The sequence below is a fragment of the Podarcis raffonei genome, chromosome 1, assembly GCF_027172205.1.
Source record: "Podarcis raffonei isolate rPodRaf1 chromosome 1, rPodRaf1.pri, whole genome shotgun sequence".
In the NCBI taxonomy this organism is placed as follows: domain Eukaryota; kingdom Metazoa; phylum Chordata; class Lepidosauria; order Squamata; family Lacertidae; genus Podarcis; species Podarcis raffonei.
The window spans coordinates 94,814,463-94,833,865 of NC_070602.1; the positions used below are offsets into that span (position 1 = coordinate 94,814,463).

General features: G+C 38.7%; 1 protein-coding gene across 2 annotated transcripts in view; it reads right to left on the reverse strand.

Annotated features, from left to right (window-relative positions):
• The window catches only part of DPP10 (dipeptidyl peptidase like 10), a 512,130-nt gene that overhangs the window by 62,238 nt on the left and 430,489 nt on the right, over positions 1-19,403 (reverse strand). For both annotated transcript variants that reach the window (XM_053405055.1, XM_053405066.1), the window contains exons 6-7: positions 7,166-7,218; positions 7,002-7,083 (exon numbers count right to left, since the gene is read on the reverse strand). In XM_053405055.1, the coding sequence (XP_053261030.1) occupies positions 7,002-7,083; positions 7,166-7,218 (135 nt within the window). The remainder of the gene's footprint in view (positions 1-7,001; positions 7,084-7,165; positions 7,219-19,403) is intronic.

Genomic DNA, 19,403 nt, shown 5'->3' on the forward strand with positions numbered 1-19,403 from the left:
AGTGGGTATCAAATTATAAACACAATGTAACAAAATAAGAAGGGACCAAACATTTTTTTACAGGTGGTAACCATTTTAGGCATGTCCAATTGAAGCATGATTGCTTACGTCCAGGTCCTTTTGGACCCAGAAGGGGGCAGGGTGGAGTATAAAGGGGCAGGTCACACTTATGTACACTCCGCTGATGCACACCTGGGTCGGAAACAGAACCCCCACACAAAATGGCCACCACCTGTATTTAATATGTGCAGATAATTCTAGACATGCACTCAGATGCTACTCCCCTGAGTTCAATGAAACAGAGTTCTAATGAAATGTGTATAGAATCACAGCCTAAGCCAGCAATCCAAACCTGCTGATGTGACCACTTAGGCTCTGCTGATCAACCACTGCATCCACAGTCCAGACATTCACTCCTTGCATCACTAATTGAATACATATGCCATGCTAGACAAGGGAGAGTAAAAGATAAAGAGACAAAGGAAGGCTGGCTGTGTAGATCACAACTTTCATTACTAAGCTTTCAGCCATCACTTGACATGCACTTTCAAGCTTTTCTGTTCCAGGCTGGAAACATACATCAATACAATTAAAGCTGAAATTCCAAAGAAGCTATATTCTGAATCTGAATCAGATGAGATTCTGAATCTGGATTTGAATCTGAATGTTTATAATCTGAATCTGGATTTGTTATAACCTATACCCTCAGAATTACAACCTTTATCTTAAGACCGAAGTGAATGCTCGACATTCATCCTTAATATATTTGGGGCAACCCATCATATCCTTATTTATAATCAAAGTATTCCTCATAATAATAAAAAGCACCATAAACAGGAAAAAATGTGATACCTTAATTGTGGAATGCTCTCCCCTTTGAAATTTAGCAAGTATCTACTCTGTTTTCACTCAGATGTACCTTAAAATGTGGCTCTTCAGTCATACCTTTGAAAGTTAATAATGCCCAGCTGGAAAGACACTGTTCTTTTACAGTTTCTGTGATGAATTGTTAGGTGCATTTTATTCTGCTCTTAATTATTAGGGAGTGTACATTTTAAGACCGATATTCTTTTCACCGGTCACAAAATCTCTGGATGTAGGGTGGGGTATAAATGATACAAATAATAATAAAATAAATGAATAAATAAAAATATCCTGAAGGACTTTTTAACTTCTGAAACATGTCATCAAATCCTAGTGATCTAAAAGGTTAACCTTAAAAAGGAGTGTGATCATCAAATCTTCCCCTTGCTTCAGAAATACAGAGAGAGCAGAAAACTTGTCCATGTCTTGTAGGTTTTGTGTTCAAAACCTACATGTAACATTGACAGTGACACAACTATCATAACAATGCACAATCATAATAAATACCAGCAATTATTTCACCCATTCACCAGAGGTACTTCTTCTTCTAAGCAATGTGAATGATACAATTACAGCTTATCACAGTGGGAGTCCTTAATTAAGACAAAAACATAAAATATATGGGAGTGGGAGAGGTGTATTCAGATAGGTTCATTAAAGGTACTTTGTTTCTTTCTCAGAATCTCATTAGTCTATCACAGCTCATTGGGCAAAACCCCTAAATGTGGCTAGGATAAGTGTGGCATATAGAATCTTAAGAAAACGGAAAAGGGCTCTGTATTATCTCTGCTCTGCTTGAGTTGCAGCAATGCCATTATCTATCTGACAGTTGTGCTTTAGCATTATAATTTTTACAACTGCACATTACCTAGAGGACTATTACATCTCAGTTGGTGTTTCATTGGTTACGCATATCCAGGACATGGAATGACACATATTCATCAGAACACAGCTAGAAATGTCTCTCCCCACCCTCAACATACAGACATACTTTTGAATAACCTGAGTTGTGGCAAGAACTAACATAAAGCAAGTCCCAGGTGGTCTCAGAATTGCTTGTGCAAGTAAATATACTCCAAATCTTTGGAATTTGATATGAGACAGGCCACTGTTGTTATAGCCAAAACACAGCCATCATTATAAAGGAGACAATGTATGGCATGCAGTTTGAAGCAAATAAAAATAAAAATACTGTTTATGGGGGGATGCTCTGAGTTAGTCATGCAGATGCAACTTTTTGCATTTAATTGTGGTTTGAACATGCATTTGCTGCTCAGGGAGGAAAACCCACCTAGCTTGGAATTCAGTGACCCACCCTGCCAAATTTAGGAAGTATTTAATGACACAGTTTGAAAGAATTGAGGCAGTGAAGGGGCAAGAATCAATGCAGAAATGAAATCAGGTCTCTAAAGAATGCAACAAAGTCCACGTTCAAAGCTGATTTCCCTCTGCAATGGCAGCTACACAGATTTAGCCTCCCAAAGTAGGAATTGCTGGAATTGCAGAATTTCTGCTGCTACAACATGGTATTGCTCTTTACAGGATCTGCTTGCTTTGTGTTATTTTCTTGTGAAAGTCAATGCTTATATTAAAATGTGAAACTCTGGTAATTAAGTAAGTAAATGATGAATTCACACCAAACTGGCTTTGATGTATCTGAAAGGAACAGTTGCAGACTCCTTAAGGGTTCTTATTAGATGAGCCTTCGTAATGTAACCATGCATTTTTCTCACAAATAATCCCTCAGATGCCACAATAAGTCACATATAAAGACAAGTGCACACAAATGCAATTAGGCAGCATGGCTGGAAACTTTTTACCCACATCCATTAAAAAAAAAATTCCTGGGGTTGATTCCTAATTACAACTCAGTTATCAACACATGGTTTTCATAATATATTCAATAAGCATTTTATCTTTCTGTCAGTGCTATTACTATTTGTCTCATTAGGACAAGAATGAAAAATAAATATTCAGGAAATCTTTTGATAGTTCTATTCATGATTTAATGCTGTTTCATCTAGCAGCTTAGCAAAAGGCTTTGAAAAAAACCTACAAATAAAAATAGCACCTTTAAAATATTTATTTATAAAGAGGCTTCATTATCATTAATTAATTTCCCACTTGGCTCGTGAACTTTGTCATATTTCCCCCTCTTTACATTGCAAATAAATTTTAAAAAATCCCAACAGAGTATGCTAAAAATTCCAAGGGTACTAAATACTAATTATGGTGATATAAACATGTAACTCAGTATCTTCCCAAAAAACACACACCAGATATGTTGAATTGTGTGATAACTATATTTTGAAAGTTGGAATATGTTATATAACTAATAGGAATTAAGCTTCTACAATGAAGTGATTTATCCAGAGTGCTATTCCACCATGATTCCTAAGGATGCAAGCAAATGCAAGAATCAGGGAAGCTAAACCTTTTACACAGGTTAGTTGGAGAATTTCCAAAGATTTAAAAAGTGAACAGAAGTAGACCTGGTTTTCAGCTAACATTAAGCCAAATCATGGCTAAACATAGGGGCATGAGAATGTGGTTACTAACAGGAAAATTCACGGCTGTTTTGCTCCTCCTACTGAACTGCTCCTGTACTACTGGACCTAAGCCATCATTTGGCTTAGCATTACATTAAAACTCAGGCTTGTGGTTTATCTCTCTGAGAGACAAATATTCATATCTGCTTCTGGGTGTTTCTTCTAATCCAATTTTCCAAACTGGAATGGAGCAATTGCATTGGGATTTATTTATTTTTAAAAGTGAACCCTTTCCTCCAGTGTTGTTTTCCCAATTTAAATTACCACCCCTGCCTAAAAAGCTGGTATTTGTATTTATTCATCTATATATGTCTTATATTTATGCTATTCCTTTCTTATTATCCTTTGTTTGACTGTAATATAGCATGTGTTGATCTGATTTCACAAAATCAGAGTTTAGAAAATAAATATGCAACACCAATGAAAAGCCTAAATGTTTGAGAGACCACGAATGCTCTTGGAAGAAGCCAGAACTCGCACCAGAAGAAATATATGCTTTCTTTTTTAGGATAAAGGCAGATTGGAAGGATGGAAAAGATCCCATTCCTGAGACAATATTTGTTGTTTAGTCGTTTAGTCATGACCGACTCTTGGACCCATGGACCAGAGCACGCCAGGCACTTCTGTCTTCCACTGCCTCCCACAGTTTCGTCAAACTCATGCTGGTAGCTTCGAGAACACTGTCCAACCATCTCATCCTCTGTCGTCCCCTTCTCCTTGTGCCCTCCATCTTTCCCAACAGAGACAATATACAGAAGGCAAATAGCATATACCTGTCTTGCTATTGCCTTCCCTGTAACTCAGCAACTGCCTCAGCACAGTGGAGTGAAGATGGGAAGAAGCTAACTGTTTCCTTGAAAACTTGCTTTGGGGACAACTGAGCTATTAGTGTTCCCTAAAAAGTGACAATACTTTCTGCAACACATCTTCTAAGTTGTCCCCACTCCCCTTTGCTATCAAACAAAACCAAAGACCAAAGAGCAGGTAACATGGAGAAACTATAGCTTAATGTGGCATTACCATTTGCCAAGTGGTAACTTACCAACATATACATATAAAAGCTGGTTGTCTGGATTGTAAAACCAGGCGCAGTGAGCCCGGGTTCACCGGGGGCAGGCGGTGTGATAATACCAGTAAAGATAGGAAAAGAGCTTGAGATAAATATAGCCACAACTTTATTGACCACAGGTGTAAGTCCTAGCCCAATTGCTGGTTGATTGCTCCTTTAGGGTTGATTCTGGGTTAAGGGATCCTCCTGTGTTCAGATCAAATGAAGGCAGACCTGCTACACCACCACTTGTGACATTTTAAAGCCTGTTAACCCCTGTCTGGGCCTTTGGACAAATGTTTTTACTTTGACCCCTTTACCAAAGTACCCTTAACATCTGGTTTCAGTTTTGGCTCAGGATTCAGTTACCAGAACTAATTTTGGAGTGCACAGAGGGAGGAGGAAGCTCCGTTGCACAAATGGATATCCTCCTGTGGCACTTCCGCTGATGGGACTTGGTTAGGTGAATCCTGCTTAACTAGTTTAGATACACATTTTGCTAAAGTTTTATATTCACCCAAACAATTTTTAAAATGGGTCATACTGCACTGTTACAGTATCACAATCTGATATTTTACACCAACACAACTGTGCACCTCTTAGACAATTGCATAAGGTTATGATTCCAAGTATACGTTTAGCCAAAATGCATGACATTAGCCTTCTTTTCCCCCAGGAATCTTAATTCCTAGCCATCTTGTTTATCTGTTCAAATATTTCCCTACCCTTCCATACATAACAATTAGACAAAATCATTCTTTGCTTCCAGTGCTTTTACACACACACACACACAGTCTTTTTTCAAATGTTTCAGGGATGTGCAATTTGATGAAGCAACAGTCACAAGGGGTGTTCTTGGTTATGTTCCATTATATTGTTAGCTGCCTGTGTTATATAGCCAAGTGTGAAGAAATAAGCCCAGTCTTCCTGGTAACATCTTGCAGCATATATAGGGAAACCTTTATGTCTTCTGTACTTTTACCTGCCTTTCTGTCAAGAGTGCATGCTTCAGTTAGCTGCTCTCCTCATATTTCCGACATATTTAATTTTGTCGTTATGCTCTGATGTATTGATAAATTAGCATAGTTAATTATTTAAACATTACCAATCATGTTCCAGATGGATGCAATTACTTCTCCCTTCAGCACTGTTTCCTGCCCCTATTTGTTTAATGTGATACATCCTAACCAGAGGCATTTTTCACCATTCATGCAATCTTGATTAACGATACATGAAGCAGTATATCCTTACCAAGTGCTTGACTGTATAGACTATTAGAAAATTTCTGTCTCTTATCAGAAGCTGCATGTGTGTGCCCAGCTCCAAGATCACAACCCAAGGCAACAATAAAACATACTCATTTTTGAATATGTGTGTGTTTTCACCAACTCCTAAGGGCCCAGGTCCCTTCGGCCCACCTCAATAAAATATTTGACCTACCCGCCTCCATTGATGGGCATTCCTTTCTTTTCAACATTTGGACTTAATTTCACAACAAGCCCTACAAAAGAACTTGTAAAAACGTTGGATGGCAAGAAAGCTGGGATTGGGCCAGCTGATGACATGGTTCACCAAATCTCTTTTCTGATGAGAGCAGCTTTTGCATCTCATTTGGAAACCAAGGACCCAGAGTCTGGAGGAAAAATGGGGAGGCACACAATGCCAGGTGCTTGAAGTCCAGTGTGAAGTTTCCACAGTCTGTGTTGATTTGGGAAGCCATGTCATCAGCTGGTGTTGGTCCACTGTTCAGGGTCAACACAGGTCAACACAGCCGTCTACCAGGAGATTTTGGAGCACTTCATGCTTCCTTCCGCAGATGAGCTTTATGGGGTTGCTGACTTCATTTTCCAGCAGGACTTTGGCACCTACCCACACTGCCAAAAGTACCAAAACCTGGTTCAATGCCCATGGGATTACTGTGCTTGATTGGCCAGCAAACTTGCCTGACCTGAACCCCATAGAGAATCTATGGGGCATTAACAAGAGACAGATGAGAGACATGAGACCGAGCAATGCAGAAGAGCTGAAGGCTGCTATTGAAGCACTCAAGAGATGTCACTTAGACAGTAAATGTGGAATCCCTAGACTTGTCTCTCAGAGCTACTGAGCTCAAAATAAGGACAGGGGCTTGTCTACTTCAACAAGAAAAAATAATAATCCCAAAGGGATGGTCACTGGATGTGTGAGGTGTGAAGGATACGTGGCTTGCTGTGTGGGCAGAGGTGCCATTCAGCCAACTACATCACAAGTTCATGGGGATGCTGGTAGATAGGTATATATCACACAACCTATTGCAGGTTAATTAATGAATAAAGTTGTTTATTTAATCTGAAATCTAGTGTTTTGTCTCCTTATTCTCAAATGTTTGTGCAGTAGATCCTTATTTGAAAGGAAACCTCAAGTGGATTAGAACATATAAAAGGACTAAATGCTTAGAAATCCATAATAATAACCATCATTCCTTTATATTTTATCCCCCCCCCACTTAACAGCCCCTTTAAAGCACAACCGCAGGTAAATATGAAAATTATTTGTCTTACCAGTTGCTGGCCTTGTACACCCCATGCTGCATACTGTAAAACTGAATCCTCTACCTCCGGAGGGTTTAACTCCCAAACTTCCCTTGAAAAAAGGTAAACATTTTACTTGAACACATTTGCACCATTACATGACACAGAACAGCATCGATATAACACCATCTTACCTCGTACGTATGTTATATATCACATATGAAGCCGTATACGAGTAATGAAAAACCTGTAAAACAAGGAGGAAAAGTAGACATGAGCACCGTCATGGGATACATTTGGAAAACTTGGGGAGAAAACTTTTATTCATGATGTTAGATATCCCATTGTCTAAATTGACATGGCACGCTTGCATAAGTGGGCTTGGTCTGCGCTAAACTGTGCTATCTTTAGCTGTTAGTACTCTTTGTTCCAGTTCACAAGTACATGTTTATTGTCACTTAATGAGTATAACACCATTCAGTGACATGCATCTTTGAATATGCACCACAAATCAAATACTAAAGATTGAACTTTCAAACATTATCATGAGCACAATACTTCCCAGTGGAATCATACATTCAGCTGTGTGAGTTATGAAGCATTAAATAATCACGGAAAGAGAAGTCAAGAGAGGTACTTGCATGTGTGTGAATACGGTCAGGATAAAGTGTCACTGGAGACCACATGATTTTTGTGCTGAATTATAGCCTAGTTTTTTTTCTTGTTTGTGCAGTTCAAACAAATAAACACAAACACCCATGGGATCCTAACATCCATAATTCTACCTTCTAAAACATTTTTTAGTTCTAAAACCACTATGAATCATGCCTGCAAAACTGCAGTAAAGATAAATAACTGCCCTTGGAAACCTGCTGCTTGTACTTTTGATTCAGAATAATTATTTTATCCAAACATATGTGGCTAGGGGGGAAAACCCATTTGTTACACTGAATACTTACTAATTATTATAAGGTTTTCCATAGCTTAATCTAAATTTCAGCTGAAGCAGGGAACTACAACCACAAATTAATAAGGACAATACTCCATCAAAACTATTTCTGTAGACCAACAAACTAAAAATAATTCCTATATGAGATGTTTTCAAACCTACAGGCACATTATAAATTAAGTACTTCAAATATTTTTCCCCAGAATGTTGATATGTAAGCAGTATTTAATAAAGCACAGAACTGTATTAGCATTCAATTAAAATAGAGGCTGATCTAATATATGCAATACATGGACAGCTCAGAAAAACTACAAAAAAGAAGACACTCAAATTTCTGGAATGAAACTCTAGATACTGTTGTATGACCCAATTTCCCACCTTACCTGGACATCCCCAAATTGCACCCAAACACGGCGAAGGTGGGAAAGACTGCTGTTTGACTTCAAACAAGCATGGCTGCACAGGCACTGCAGCAACGAGAAACAGCTGGGTTGGAATGTGGACAAGCCCAACTTCAGGTGGGTAATTGGCTTCAGCTTGGCTTCCCAGGGGAGGGGAGGCAGGCCTGGGAGTGGATTAGCTTTTCTCTGGTTGGCTCATGGTCTAGTAAAATAGGCCCAGCCCAGTGTGATAAAGACTTCCCCAGTCTCATTCCCTAGTTACAGAGGTTGTGCTTTGTTTTTGTTTATCTGGTTCATTTTGCTGTTTTGTCTGTTCCTCAAGATACACTGTGCTATGGTATTAGTCAGACACTGGTTACTTTTACCTGTGGGCTTTTTGCATTCCTTATAGTAACAGTGCTATATGATATTGATATATATTTTTCTTTCACAATTTCCCTTAGCAGTAGAGGCATTGGCCAAGATCTATTGTTGAGTAAAGCAAGGGATCAGCTCCCCGCTCCCCAGTGGAAGATCTTCTTAAAGGCGGTTTCTCAAACTTGGGTCTCTAGCTGTTTTTGGACTACAGGTCCCATAATCCCTCACCACTGGTCCTGCTAACTAGGGATGGTAGGAGTTGTAGTCCCCAAACATCTGGAGACCCAAGTTTGGGAAACACTGCCTTAAGGGATAGTGGGATGTTGCCTTGTGCTGGGTTGCAGCACTCCCAAGCTGCTTGGGACTAGACTATGCTGATGTGGGCCTATATACTTCAGCCCATCTGCTAGGGGCTGTGGACATTGGACAGCAAGGGGGCTGCACATTGAATAGATCTTGCACTCTGCCATGGTTGTTGTAACCAAAATAAAAGTTGTGGCATTGTTCAACCCATCAAAGCCTCTGTCATTTACTGCTCTGACACCCTGTTCTGGGCACGCAAACATCAACACAGGAGCTCAAGGTGGTGACACACTGACTGGTCCAAGGTCACCCAGTGGGCTTCATGCCTCAGTAGGAATTTGAACCCAGGTCCAACACTCTAACTGGCAGTCCAACAACTAAAGTAAGTAAATTTTTATTTATACCCCGCCCTTCCCAGCCAAGACTGGGCTCAGGGCAGCTAACATCAAATGTCAAATACATTAAAACACAAACAATTGATTAAAATACAGCTTAAAAATTAGAATCAGGATAAAATTAAATGACTGCCCATGAAATTACAACCATAGGGGTTGGAAACCTCAAGTATGCACCAGTGCCAGCTATGCATGTATGCAATTATGCTAATGAACTGGAGTTCCAATGACATTCAGCAGCAGACTTTAAAGTCATCGTCATCTTTAAAGTGGTGTGATACCAACATAAAGCCACTGAAGTTGAAATTAATTAGGAACGTTTGAGTAAATGTTCATTATAAGAACCCCAGTCTGCATGGAAACTGGTTCGTCCCCACATGCTGAGGAGAGCACAGTGTCGAATGAGACAACAGGTTGGTGGGGCAATCATTTGGGTCAATAGAATGCAAAATAGCATTCCCATGGGAGGAAGTTAAAGGTTCGATGACAAAGACCAAGTGTACCCACTTGATCATTCCCACATGGTTGCGGCTTTCAAATGAACTCTCAAGTCATATGGAAAAACGTCATGGAAAAACAACTCCAGCTATCATAGAAAAGCAGCTATACTTGCAAGGATGACTGCAGGTATGATTTAACAGGTAATTAGTACAGTATCATCAGTAATATAAATATTAAAGTCAAAGGAAGATTACATGCATATTTTAATATGGTGATTTTTCTAGGTTTAAATATGGAAATAAGAAACTTACTGTATTTACAATAACATACATTTGCATGTTTATATTTAGTATTTCTAAAAGGCTGCTATTATATTGCCAACAACTTATATTTTAAAAAGTATTAGTTGTCAAATGTGCTTTAGAATAAATTATATTTTATATACATGCAGCAAGGTATTCTATATTCCATTTAATTAATCTGCATTTATGTTTAGTGAAAAATCTTTTAAATATTTATGAGCTTTTGCTGAAAGTACCACTTATAAACTAAAAAAATGCAGATTTTATAGATATCCTAGAATTACACTTCAGCCCTGTGTGAACAGTTGTTTATTTCAAAGCATTACTACAATAGTTAAACAAAGTCTAGGTGCCTCCTTTTCATGATGTCATACTGAATATAGGGTTGCAGTACCCTATGCATTGCAGGGGGTTGGACTAGATGAACATTGGGGTCCCTTCCAGATCTACAATTCTAAGATTCTATGATTCTGTACTTCACTGATACACACAAAGAAGGCATCAAACCTTTCTGTTGTATTTGCAAATAATTTCACTAAATACAAAGAGTGTTTATCTAATTAGAGGTTCAGTAGTAAGTGTAAAATGGACAGACAGATGTGTTATAGAAGTAAGAAGCACTTCAACATTTGCAGTAGACACCCACTCTCGATTTCTCAACCCTTTGATTTCACTCGATTACAAGCACCTTTAATCTTTACCCAGGCAACTCAAGTGCCCTGATCACATCCTCTATATCTGTTCCTTAGCCTCTGATCCAATTTCCCTGTTATTTGATCTCCATTGACTTGTGACATGCAGCTGACGCTTGCTTATTCCATTCCGGTAGCAGACCCATCCGTGTTGTCCAGTCACCCAGCAGTACCAAGGGTGAAGACAACCATAACAGTCTACAGAGACAATCCTGTAAACCCGGGAGTAAATCCCATTGGACACAATGGGGCAAATTACATTTCCCTAATACCATACTAAAAGGAATTAGCAATCCCTCAACAGACAACCTTAGAATAAAAGAATATACAAATTTATTATAGAAAAAGAGAAAGATTGATTGATTGGCAGGCAAGTCCTTAAATAAAAGATTTGCGATTATGCTCAGCAACCCTCAGAATAATTTCAAGGTTCTTGGAGGGAGATAGATATCAGGTGGTGTCTTGTACAGGGGTGTTGGACATATTTCAGCCTGAGGGCAGTATTTCTTTCTGGGCAGCAATCCAGGAACCACATGCCAGTGGCCAGAGGAAAAATGGGTGGAATGATTGATGTAAATGTTATCTTTGTACAGCAAGCTGCTTTCTACACAAGGCCAACATACCCCTCTCTATCCTCTACCCAGGCAAGGAAGGGGCATCATCGGAGTTCGAGGTCACATTGCAGCCAGGCAAAAACACTAAAAGAAGGGAGCAAAGCAGGACCAGTGAGGGGTGTGGCCAGGGACGGGGTGTGGCCTGGGCAGAGTGCTGTGGGCTACAGCTTGGAGGGCTGCATCTGACCTCTGGGTCCGAGGTTCCTCACCCCTGCTGTATGGGAACAAAACAGTGATAATCTACATCTTAGAGAAACACAATCAAGTTTAAATTAACTATAGTTTATATAGTTATGTAAATGCATGGCATTTTTGTTTTTACTATTCTAGGAAGAGGGGGTGGGGGGAATGGAATAATCCAGTACAAAAAGGATGAAGGATAGGGAAGAGGGTTGAGTTAGGTGGGCAGAGCTGAAATTGTAAATTAGCTACAAACTCTTCTGGCGTATCTGAAACAGCTCCCAAACTCAGCAATTTACATTTTCATAAATACCCTGACCCTAGAGGATCCCAAACTAGCACTCCGGTTTTATAAAACTCAGCACAGGTCCAAAACATTCCTGTTTCAGCAAATGTCATTGATGGAGCTGCAGGAGATGCCAAGGTACCAATTAATCCTGACTAGATGGGATTGCAAATTCTGCCTCTGATCTGAAATCATTATACGGAATACAGAATCAAACATAAACACGTGATCACAAAGGAAGCATTATCATCCCCCCATGATTCAAGTTTCCACTATCAATTTTTCCACATAACTGTGATGAAAGAATTGCACCTGAAAATCTACATATATAAGTGCTGATGGGATATGATGCTGTTCCATTTTTATACTGATACAAAGAAGAGTAACTTCTTAATGATATATTAAATGATGTCTGAATGATATATTTTGAGTCTAACATGAAAGAGACAATGAAACCCTTTGGTGTTGGCTTAGAAAACTAAACTCCTACACCAAGGACAAAATACCTACCCACATCTCAAGATTTTATTGGCCCATTCCATTCCTACAACAAAGCAATATTCTATACTTGCTCAGCTTTAACTTATAGATATCTGACACTGCTAAGATTGCAGTATAAAGAAAATAGAATTCGTACTTAATTTGCCCAGAAAATTTTCAAGCAGCAATAAAAATGACTTATTTTTTTACTTGTTCTGTCTAAGGGAGAACTGTAGCTTTCCTGTTACTAAAACATCTGATGCAGTTAATAAATTGAAATTAGTAGCAGCATGTCAGTTGCCTATGGCAATGTAGAATTGATAGATAGTAAGAAGAAAATCTCCACTCCAGTTCACAGTGCATCTACTAAATAAATTAGTAAGACCATCAATAAAGTTTAAATTCATTTTATGTTGAAGCACCATTATCAATATAAGATGCAGTCCTTGGCTTGGTAGACTCATTGGGGCAAATAGTCCCATGAATCTCCAAATGTTGGGTTCTAGAGAGAGAACCATGACACACAAGCACTCCTTTGGTGAACCTGAGAATTCTCATATAGATATTGGTTTCCAATGCCATGACTCTTCAATGCTGAAATCATATTGTACCCTCATCAGCACAGAAATAATGTATGAAGTTCTAAGGCTTAAAATTGATAACCAACAGATTTAATGTCATATACCTTGCCAGAGAGAATGCATGGGTCCTAAACCGAAGTTGGCATTCTTTATTTTGCTGTTTCTAATAATTTACATGTTTCCAATAAATTAGAATTGTAGGCAGTGCTCAATAGGATGCTTGCATTTAAATGTCACTGTAAGCTCTGGTCTGGAAGCTCCTTAGTATTTCCTAATTCCCCATGGAGTACAGTCACAAACCTACTGCTCCATGCATGTCTTGTTAATAGGCTTATTCACCAGTCTTCAAGCTGCTTGTTTCTGTACCAACTGGAAGCTTTCAGAGAACTCAGAGTTTCTTGTATTGGACAATAGACATAAAGCAGCATACAGAAAAGTTCATTGTGTTACATTCACTGAATTGAATTCCACTCAGGATGCTCCCCTTAACAGAAAGAGGGAAGGAAGTTTCACCAATTTCCCCTTTCTCCTGCAGCCTCAGCATCGCACTATTTCAGAAGGATCTTCTGGAGAAGACATTCAATAATATAGGGAGCTACAGGGAAGGCGCTCAACAAAAATAGCCCCACCCTGCTAATAGGGTTTATCAGACAGATCAAAAGCCTTTCATGGATGAAAGCCCTTCCATTTGTGGAGAACAAAGTCTGGATTCAACCCATTGGGCTCAACTGTACTGCAGGTAAGGCCTCATTCATATTTCTATACTGAAAAACATAAAATGTAAGTTATTTTATCTAACTGGGGAGGTGATTAGTTACATTAGCCCGTTACATACTATATTGTCTCAATCCACCTAGAACAGAATGCATGAACTAAAAGAGTTTTGAGGACCTTTTTTCGAATAGAGAGCTACCATGGTGTAGTGGCTAGATCAGAACTTTCCAAACTGTGTGTCACAACACATTAGTGTGTAGGTGTGTTGTGCGAACGCTCCCCATGCTTGTCCCAAGGCTGGAAAAGGATCAATTTATCCTCTGGTTTGCTAGTAAAACTGAATTACTGTGTCACGAAATGATGCATGTCTAAAAAGTGTGTCACCAACATGAAAAGTTTGGAAAACTCTGGAAATTAAGAGAACACTGTAAACAACTAAAAACCTTGGCAGTATTTGAGTAATGCTTATAATGTATGAAAAACCATGAAAAAATGGATTACTATTCTTTTAACAAATTAGAGAAAATATGATAAGCAGTTGGAAAAAAAGATTGATAATGGTAACCATGGAAGGGCAGAGGGAAGTCAAAGGATTCAGGGAATCCTAAATGAAGAGGTGAATGATTTATTTGAATTTGAATTTAAATTTGTTATGTAAAATATATTTTTTAAAAGGGCAAAAGAGAAAAGTTTGGAAAGCTCTGGGCTAGAGCGTTCAACTAAATCCAGGGAAACTGAGCTTCAAATATCACTCAGAACAAATATCACTAAGCTCATGGAGTGATCTTGAGGAAGTCAATGTCTCTCAGTCTGAGCTACCTCACAAGATTGTTGCGATGATCGTGTGTGTCCTTATGACCTCCACACTTACATAGCATATTGGATATAACATTGCTTGCTTTATATTTAATTTCAATTCCTGAATCCAGATAATTGGTCAGCTGCCTGGTTTGGAAGTGGTTGTACTCTCCCTGAAGTATTGTTTGTTATGAGAACTATTTCATTTACTAATAAGCAGCACTCAGAATTGCAATACAAAGATCACACAAATAATCCTCTTAGAAACTGTTTGAAGTTTCAACATGAGAATGGAATTAGAAGATCAAATTATTAAGGGACCAGTTCACTATTAGCCACTAATATATTCATCTCATTGAGTAAAACAAGATGGCATCAGTGCGAATTACCAGCAGATCAGTTGAAGTGTGGCACTTCTGATATTGTTTGCTATTCAAGAATTCCTTCTTATGAATAGCACCCAGCCAATAGTTACCCAGCCTAGCAAAAAGAATCAATATGCTTTGAATTAGAAAATCAGGGATAAGAACATTGAAACAGACAACACCGCAAGAAACAGACTATTTTGCTTTTCTCTGCCATTTTGTCTACTGATTCAATTTGATGGCCTAAAAAGTGCAAACTAGCAGTTTTTTTACCTTCACTTCCAGGAATTTATAAAGTTATGTGGGTTCCTACAGAAGCATTATTGGGTGTCTTAAAGCACAGCACCAGTTCGAAAAGAAAAGAAAAGAAAAGAAATAAGAGAGGTGATTCCAAACAGATACAATGAAGTTAAATGACAAGGTCATAACCTCCTAAAGCATCACATTTATTTTATTCAATCAACATCAATTACTTGTCATGATTGATGGCAACTATTGCATATCATTGGACGGAATTTATGGATAGTATTAACACTTTTGGCTGTGAAATATTGCTACCATAACAACGATATGCTGCCAAGCCAAAATAAATATAAGAGAGGGAGATTTCTAGACATCTAATTCATCTAACAAGAAAAAAGGCTGTCAACCAAGACTAAACAAAAAAAGCACATCTAGAAAATCTGCTTAGGCTTATGCTGCACTACTTATCATTTTTCACTAAGATTAATTATCTCATGAAAAAAGTCATCTTCTTTGGAGTGTTAATTAATTCACAATCAATTAAACTCAATGCAGCTAACCAAAAGTTCAAATGTGATACACACTGCAGATGAATACTATTTTAGAGAAACCCAACTATGCTTGCTACTATTTCTACCAGCATTGAGATCCCTAGTCCTGTATTTGAATGCATATTTCAATCATTTCTCTTTTAATACCTAACCATTTGAGATGAGTGAATTACTCAAAAAATGTTTCCCAATACCACATTTGAAAGCGTCATATATCACTGTCAATGGAAATTCTTTTACTACATTATCTTGTAAAAAAATGCCTCTTTTGGAGTCTCTGCAAGAAAAATAAAACCAAGCCATAAAATATGGAAATAATTTTAATGTCAGGTGATATAAGAAGCACCGCCCATGACAACATTCACAGGTGTTGTTCACAAATTACTTTCTAGCAGAGATGGAGGAGATTTTGTTCAGTCTGCATTTTTCAGTGAAACAACCTGATGATGATGATGATGATAAATATTGAGACCATATTTAAGAAGTTCAACTTTTGTTAATCATTCAGTGTAGCACTAATTAAAGGGATTGTAATGAGAAAAGGTTCTAATTCTAGACCATCACTTCACTTTCCTCCCTACCACAAAATGTGACGGAGTACAAATTGCAGGGAGAGGAAGAAATCCCCATAGAGTGAAAATAAGGAACAAAAGCAGCAGCAAAACAACAAGCATTCCCTTTAGAAATTCAATAGATAAAGAAAACAGAGTTTGCAGCAAGAAAATGAAGATACTGTACAAGTGCAAGTAGTGATCAAGCATGAGGATGCCAGAGTCACATATGCTAGGAAGGGGAAAGTATAGTAGGGAAGGGGGAAAGTCGAGTGACAACATGCATGAGAAGGGGCAGAACTTCAAGGGGATGAGTTACAGGGTAGGAGGCAGCAGAAGGAGCTATGTGGATGTGATAACCGAAGCACACACACCACAGGAAAAAGCTGCAGTATCCCAAGAAAGAAGGCTGCCTGCAGCACATGGAGCATCATCCTGTATCTATAGAGAATAAAGTCAGAAAGCCAGTAGCAGCCAGCCAGTCCATTTGCACCCACCAACCTCCCCATTGCCTCCCTTCCCCTTTCAAGTAAGCTGTAGTGGTAGAATCACCCAGAACCCACTATGCCATCCACCACTGCATGAAGTGGAACCAGAAAAGAACTTGCTCTATTCCTCTTCCTTTGATTGACAGTCTTCAAATATCTTACACCTGGCAATGAAACATAGTACAGATTATGAGCACAATCATTTCCCATTCCCAACAGCGGTGCTCTGTGGAGTGGCAGGACCACATAGAAAGTGGGGTAGCAGGACCATTGGGCTTGATACCGTCACATGACAGCACTGTGACCAGCTCAGGAGCTAATGGATTTCAAATTGGCTCTGCCCATCCCTCTACCAGACTTTTAATTGCCCCACTTCAGGGCTATCTGTTATCACTGGTGGGCATTCTGCCAACAGCACTCCTGTCCACCCACCCATTTGACAGCTGGAAGGGGGAGTGTTGCACCAGCAGCCTGCAGAGGGCCCGCTTAGGTAGGAGAACTGGGCGGAAGGACACTCCACCCCAAGCCTGGTTTAATGAGGAGGAAGGTTGGATTGTTCACTAACAGAGGAGTTTGAATAACAATGGTATTTTGAGAGGAACTCCTCCACACTATTTTACCATACTTTAACAACCCCAATTGCCTAATGTAAGGAAAAGCTGTTTTAATGATTGCCTAACCTGCATTGCATAATGACAAGTATGAAAACGTTGGCATTAAACCATATGGTTGGTTGTAAAATCAGAAGACGGATGTATCATTTATGTTAATCTGAAATAAGTGGGAATATGATTTTGCTAATTACCATCATGCCAGCTCAAAGAAGGATCAACATCAGGCATATTGCTCATATATTTAGAATAAATTGTAATAGTGCTGGTATCATTAACCAGGACTCTGGTTTATCCATTATGAAGATTATTTTCATGACAGTTTACATAATAGCGGAGAGATTAAATTATAAGTTATAAAATATTATTAAGATCATATTTATTGACTAATTCCTGGTAATAAACTCTAAAATGACCCTTCTAGAGATGAACCAGGGATAATTTCCAATATCTTACTCTCTTTGTGGTTCCAGATTAATTTAAATATAATTACTCAAGCTTCTTGGGAAATACTAAGGAGCTTCCAGACCAGAGCTTCCTGTCTCACAACCAATAATATGGATTAGATTAAATGTTTCTATACTAAAATTAAATAATAATATTAAAATGATATGGATTGTTTTAGTTGTTAAAATACATGCCTTCTGAAACTACATCTGGGATACCATGCAGAGTTCTGGTCACCTCACCTGAAAAAAGGATTTTGTGACGTTAGAAAATGTACAGAAAAGGGCAACCAAATTGCTGAAGTGGATGGAGCAACTTCCTTACAATAAAAGGTTCCAGCATTTGAGACTTTTTAGTTTAGAGAAAAGGTGAGTAAGAAGTGACATGATAGAAGTTTAGAAAATTATACATGGTATGAAGAAAGTGGATAGGGAAAAGTTTTGACCCCTCTCCATAACCCTAGAATCCTTTAACATTCAATGAAGCTGAATGCTGGAAAATTCAGGACTGACCAAAAAACAACAACCACAACAACCTCCTTATGCATGGAACTTGCTCCCACAAGAGGCGGTGGTGGCCACCACCTTGGATGGCTTTAAAAGAGGATAAAGTTATCCAAGGCTACACTCTTTCTCCCTGGATGGAGGCAGTATACTTCTGAATACCAGTTGCTGGTAAATGGAGGAGGGGAGGATGCTCTTGTGCTCAGGTCCTGCTTGTATGTTTCACACAAACCTCTGGTTGGCTACTGTAAGAATATGATGCTGCACTAGATGAGCCATTGGCCTAATCCAGCAAGCTCTTCTTACATTTTTAGGTGTTCTTAACATGCATCTGTTAACAGTTCTTGCTGAAACTAAGCACTGAAGTTCAGTGTTCTACTTATTAGCCCTGAAAGCAATTGACCACATAAATGTAGCTGAATAATATATCAACAGTCAAGAATGGCTTACTTGTTGTATTCTGCATTTCATTAGTAAAACAGGAGAAGAAATATGTAGAGAAGATGCTAGGATGGTCTATAAGACGTGTGTATTTTGGTACACCCATGTTTCAAGCCTGAGTCATTTCAATTTAAGACATGATTATTGACCCTTGGGTCATATTATTGCTCTTATTGTTTTGTGTGTCAACATTAGTCACAAAGGCACTGTAGAAAGACGTTATCTTAAATATCCAACTTGGAGAAAGGATATTGAAAAAGAAGTCAGTGCTAAGCTATGACAGATCTTGCTGCCTGGGAGTAAGCTGGTCACTGAGTGAAGAAGACTGAAGCCCCATCCCAGAGAGAGTTTGCCAAGTGGCAGAGGGCTGGTGCTCAGCAGCCATTTCTGATATTTTTGAATCAGAGCTTACCATAATCCAAAGATGTTATTTTAGGCAGCCTTAATTGTTATCTGAGCCAAAAGAACTAAGAACTCTGCATGACCACATAGCCATGCCAAATCTCCCAATAAGCATGCTGGAGTGTAGGGACCCATTTAATGAAAAAGGACTTACTGGAATATAAGCTAGAATGGTATCTAAGGGCAGTCAAAAAGTATTTCATATTCATTTCAGAATGAACAAAGAACTTTACAGGTGATGGGAAGTTTCTCGGTATGAGTCAATTTGAAATAAGGAAATGTGTGTTATAGTTAATGTCTATGTGTAGCTATATCCAGTGAATGAGACACAATGGGG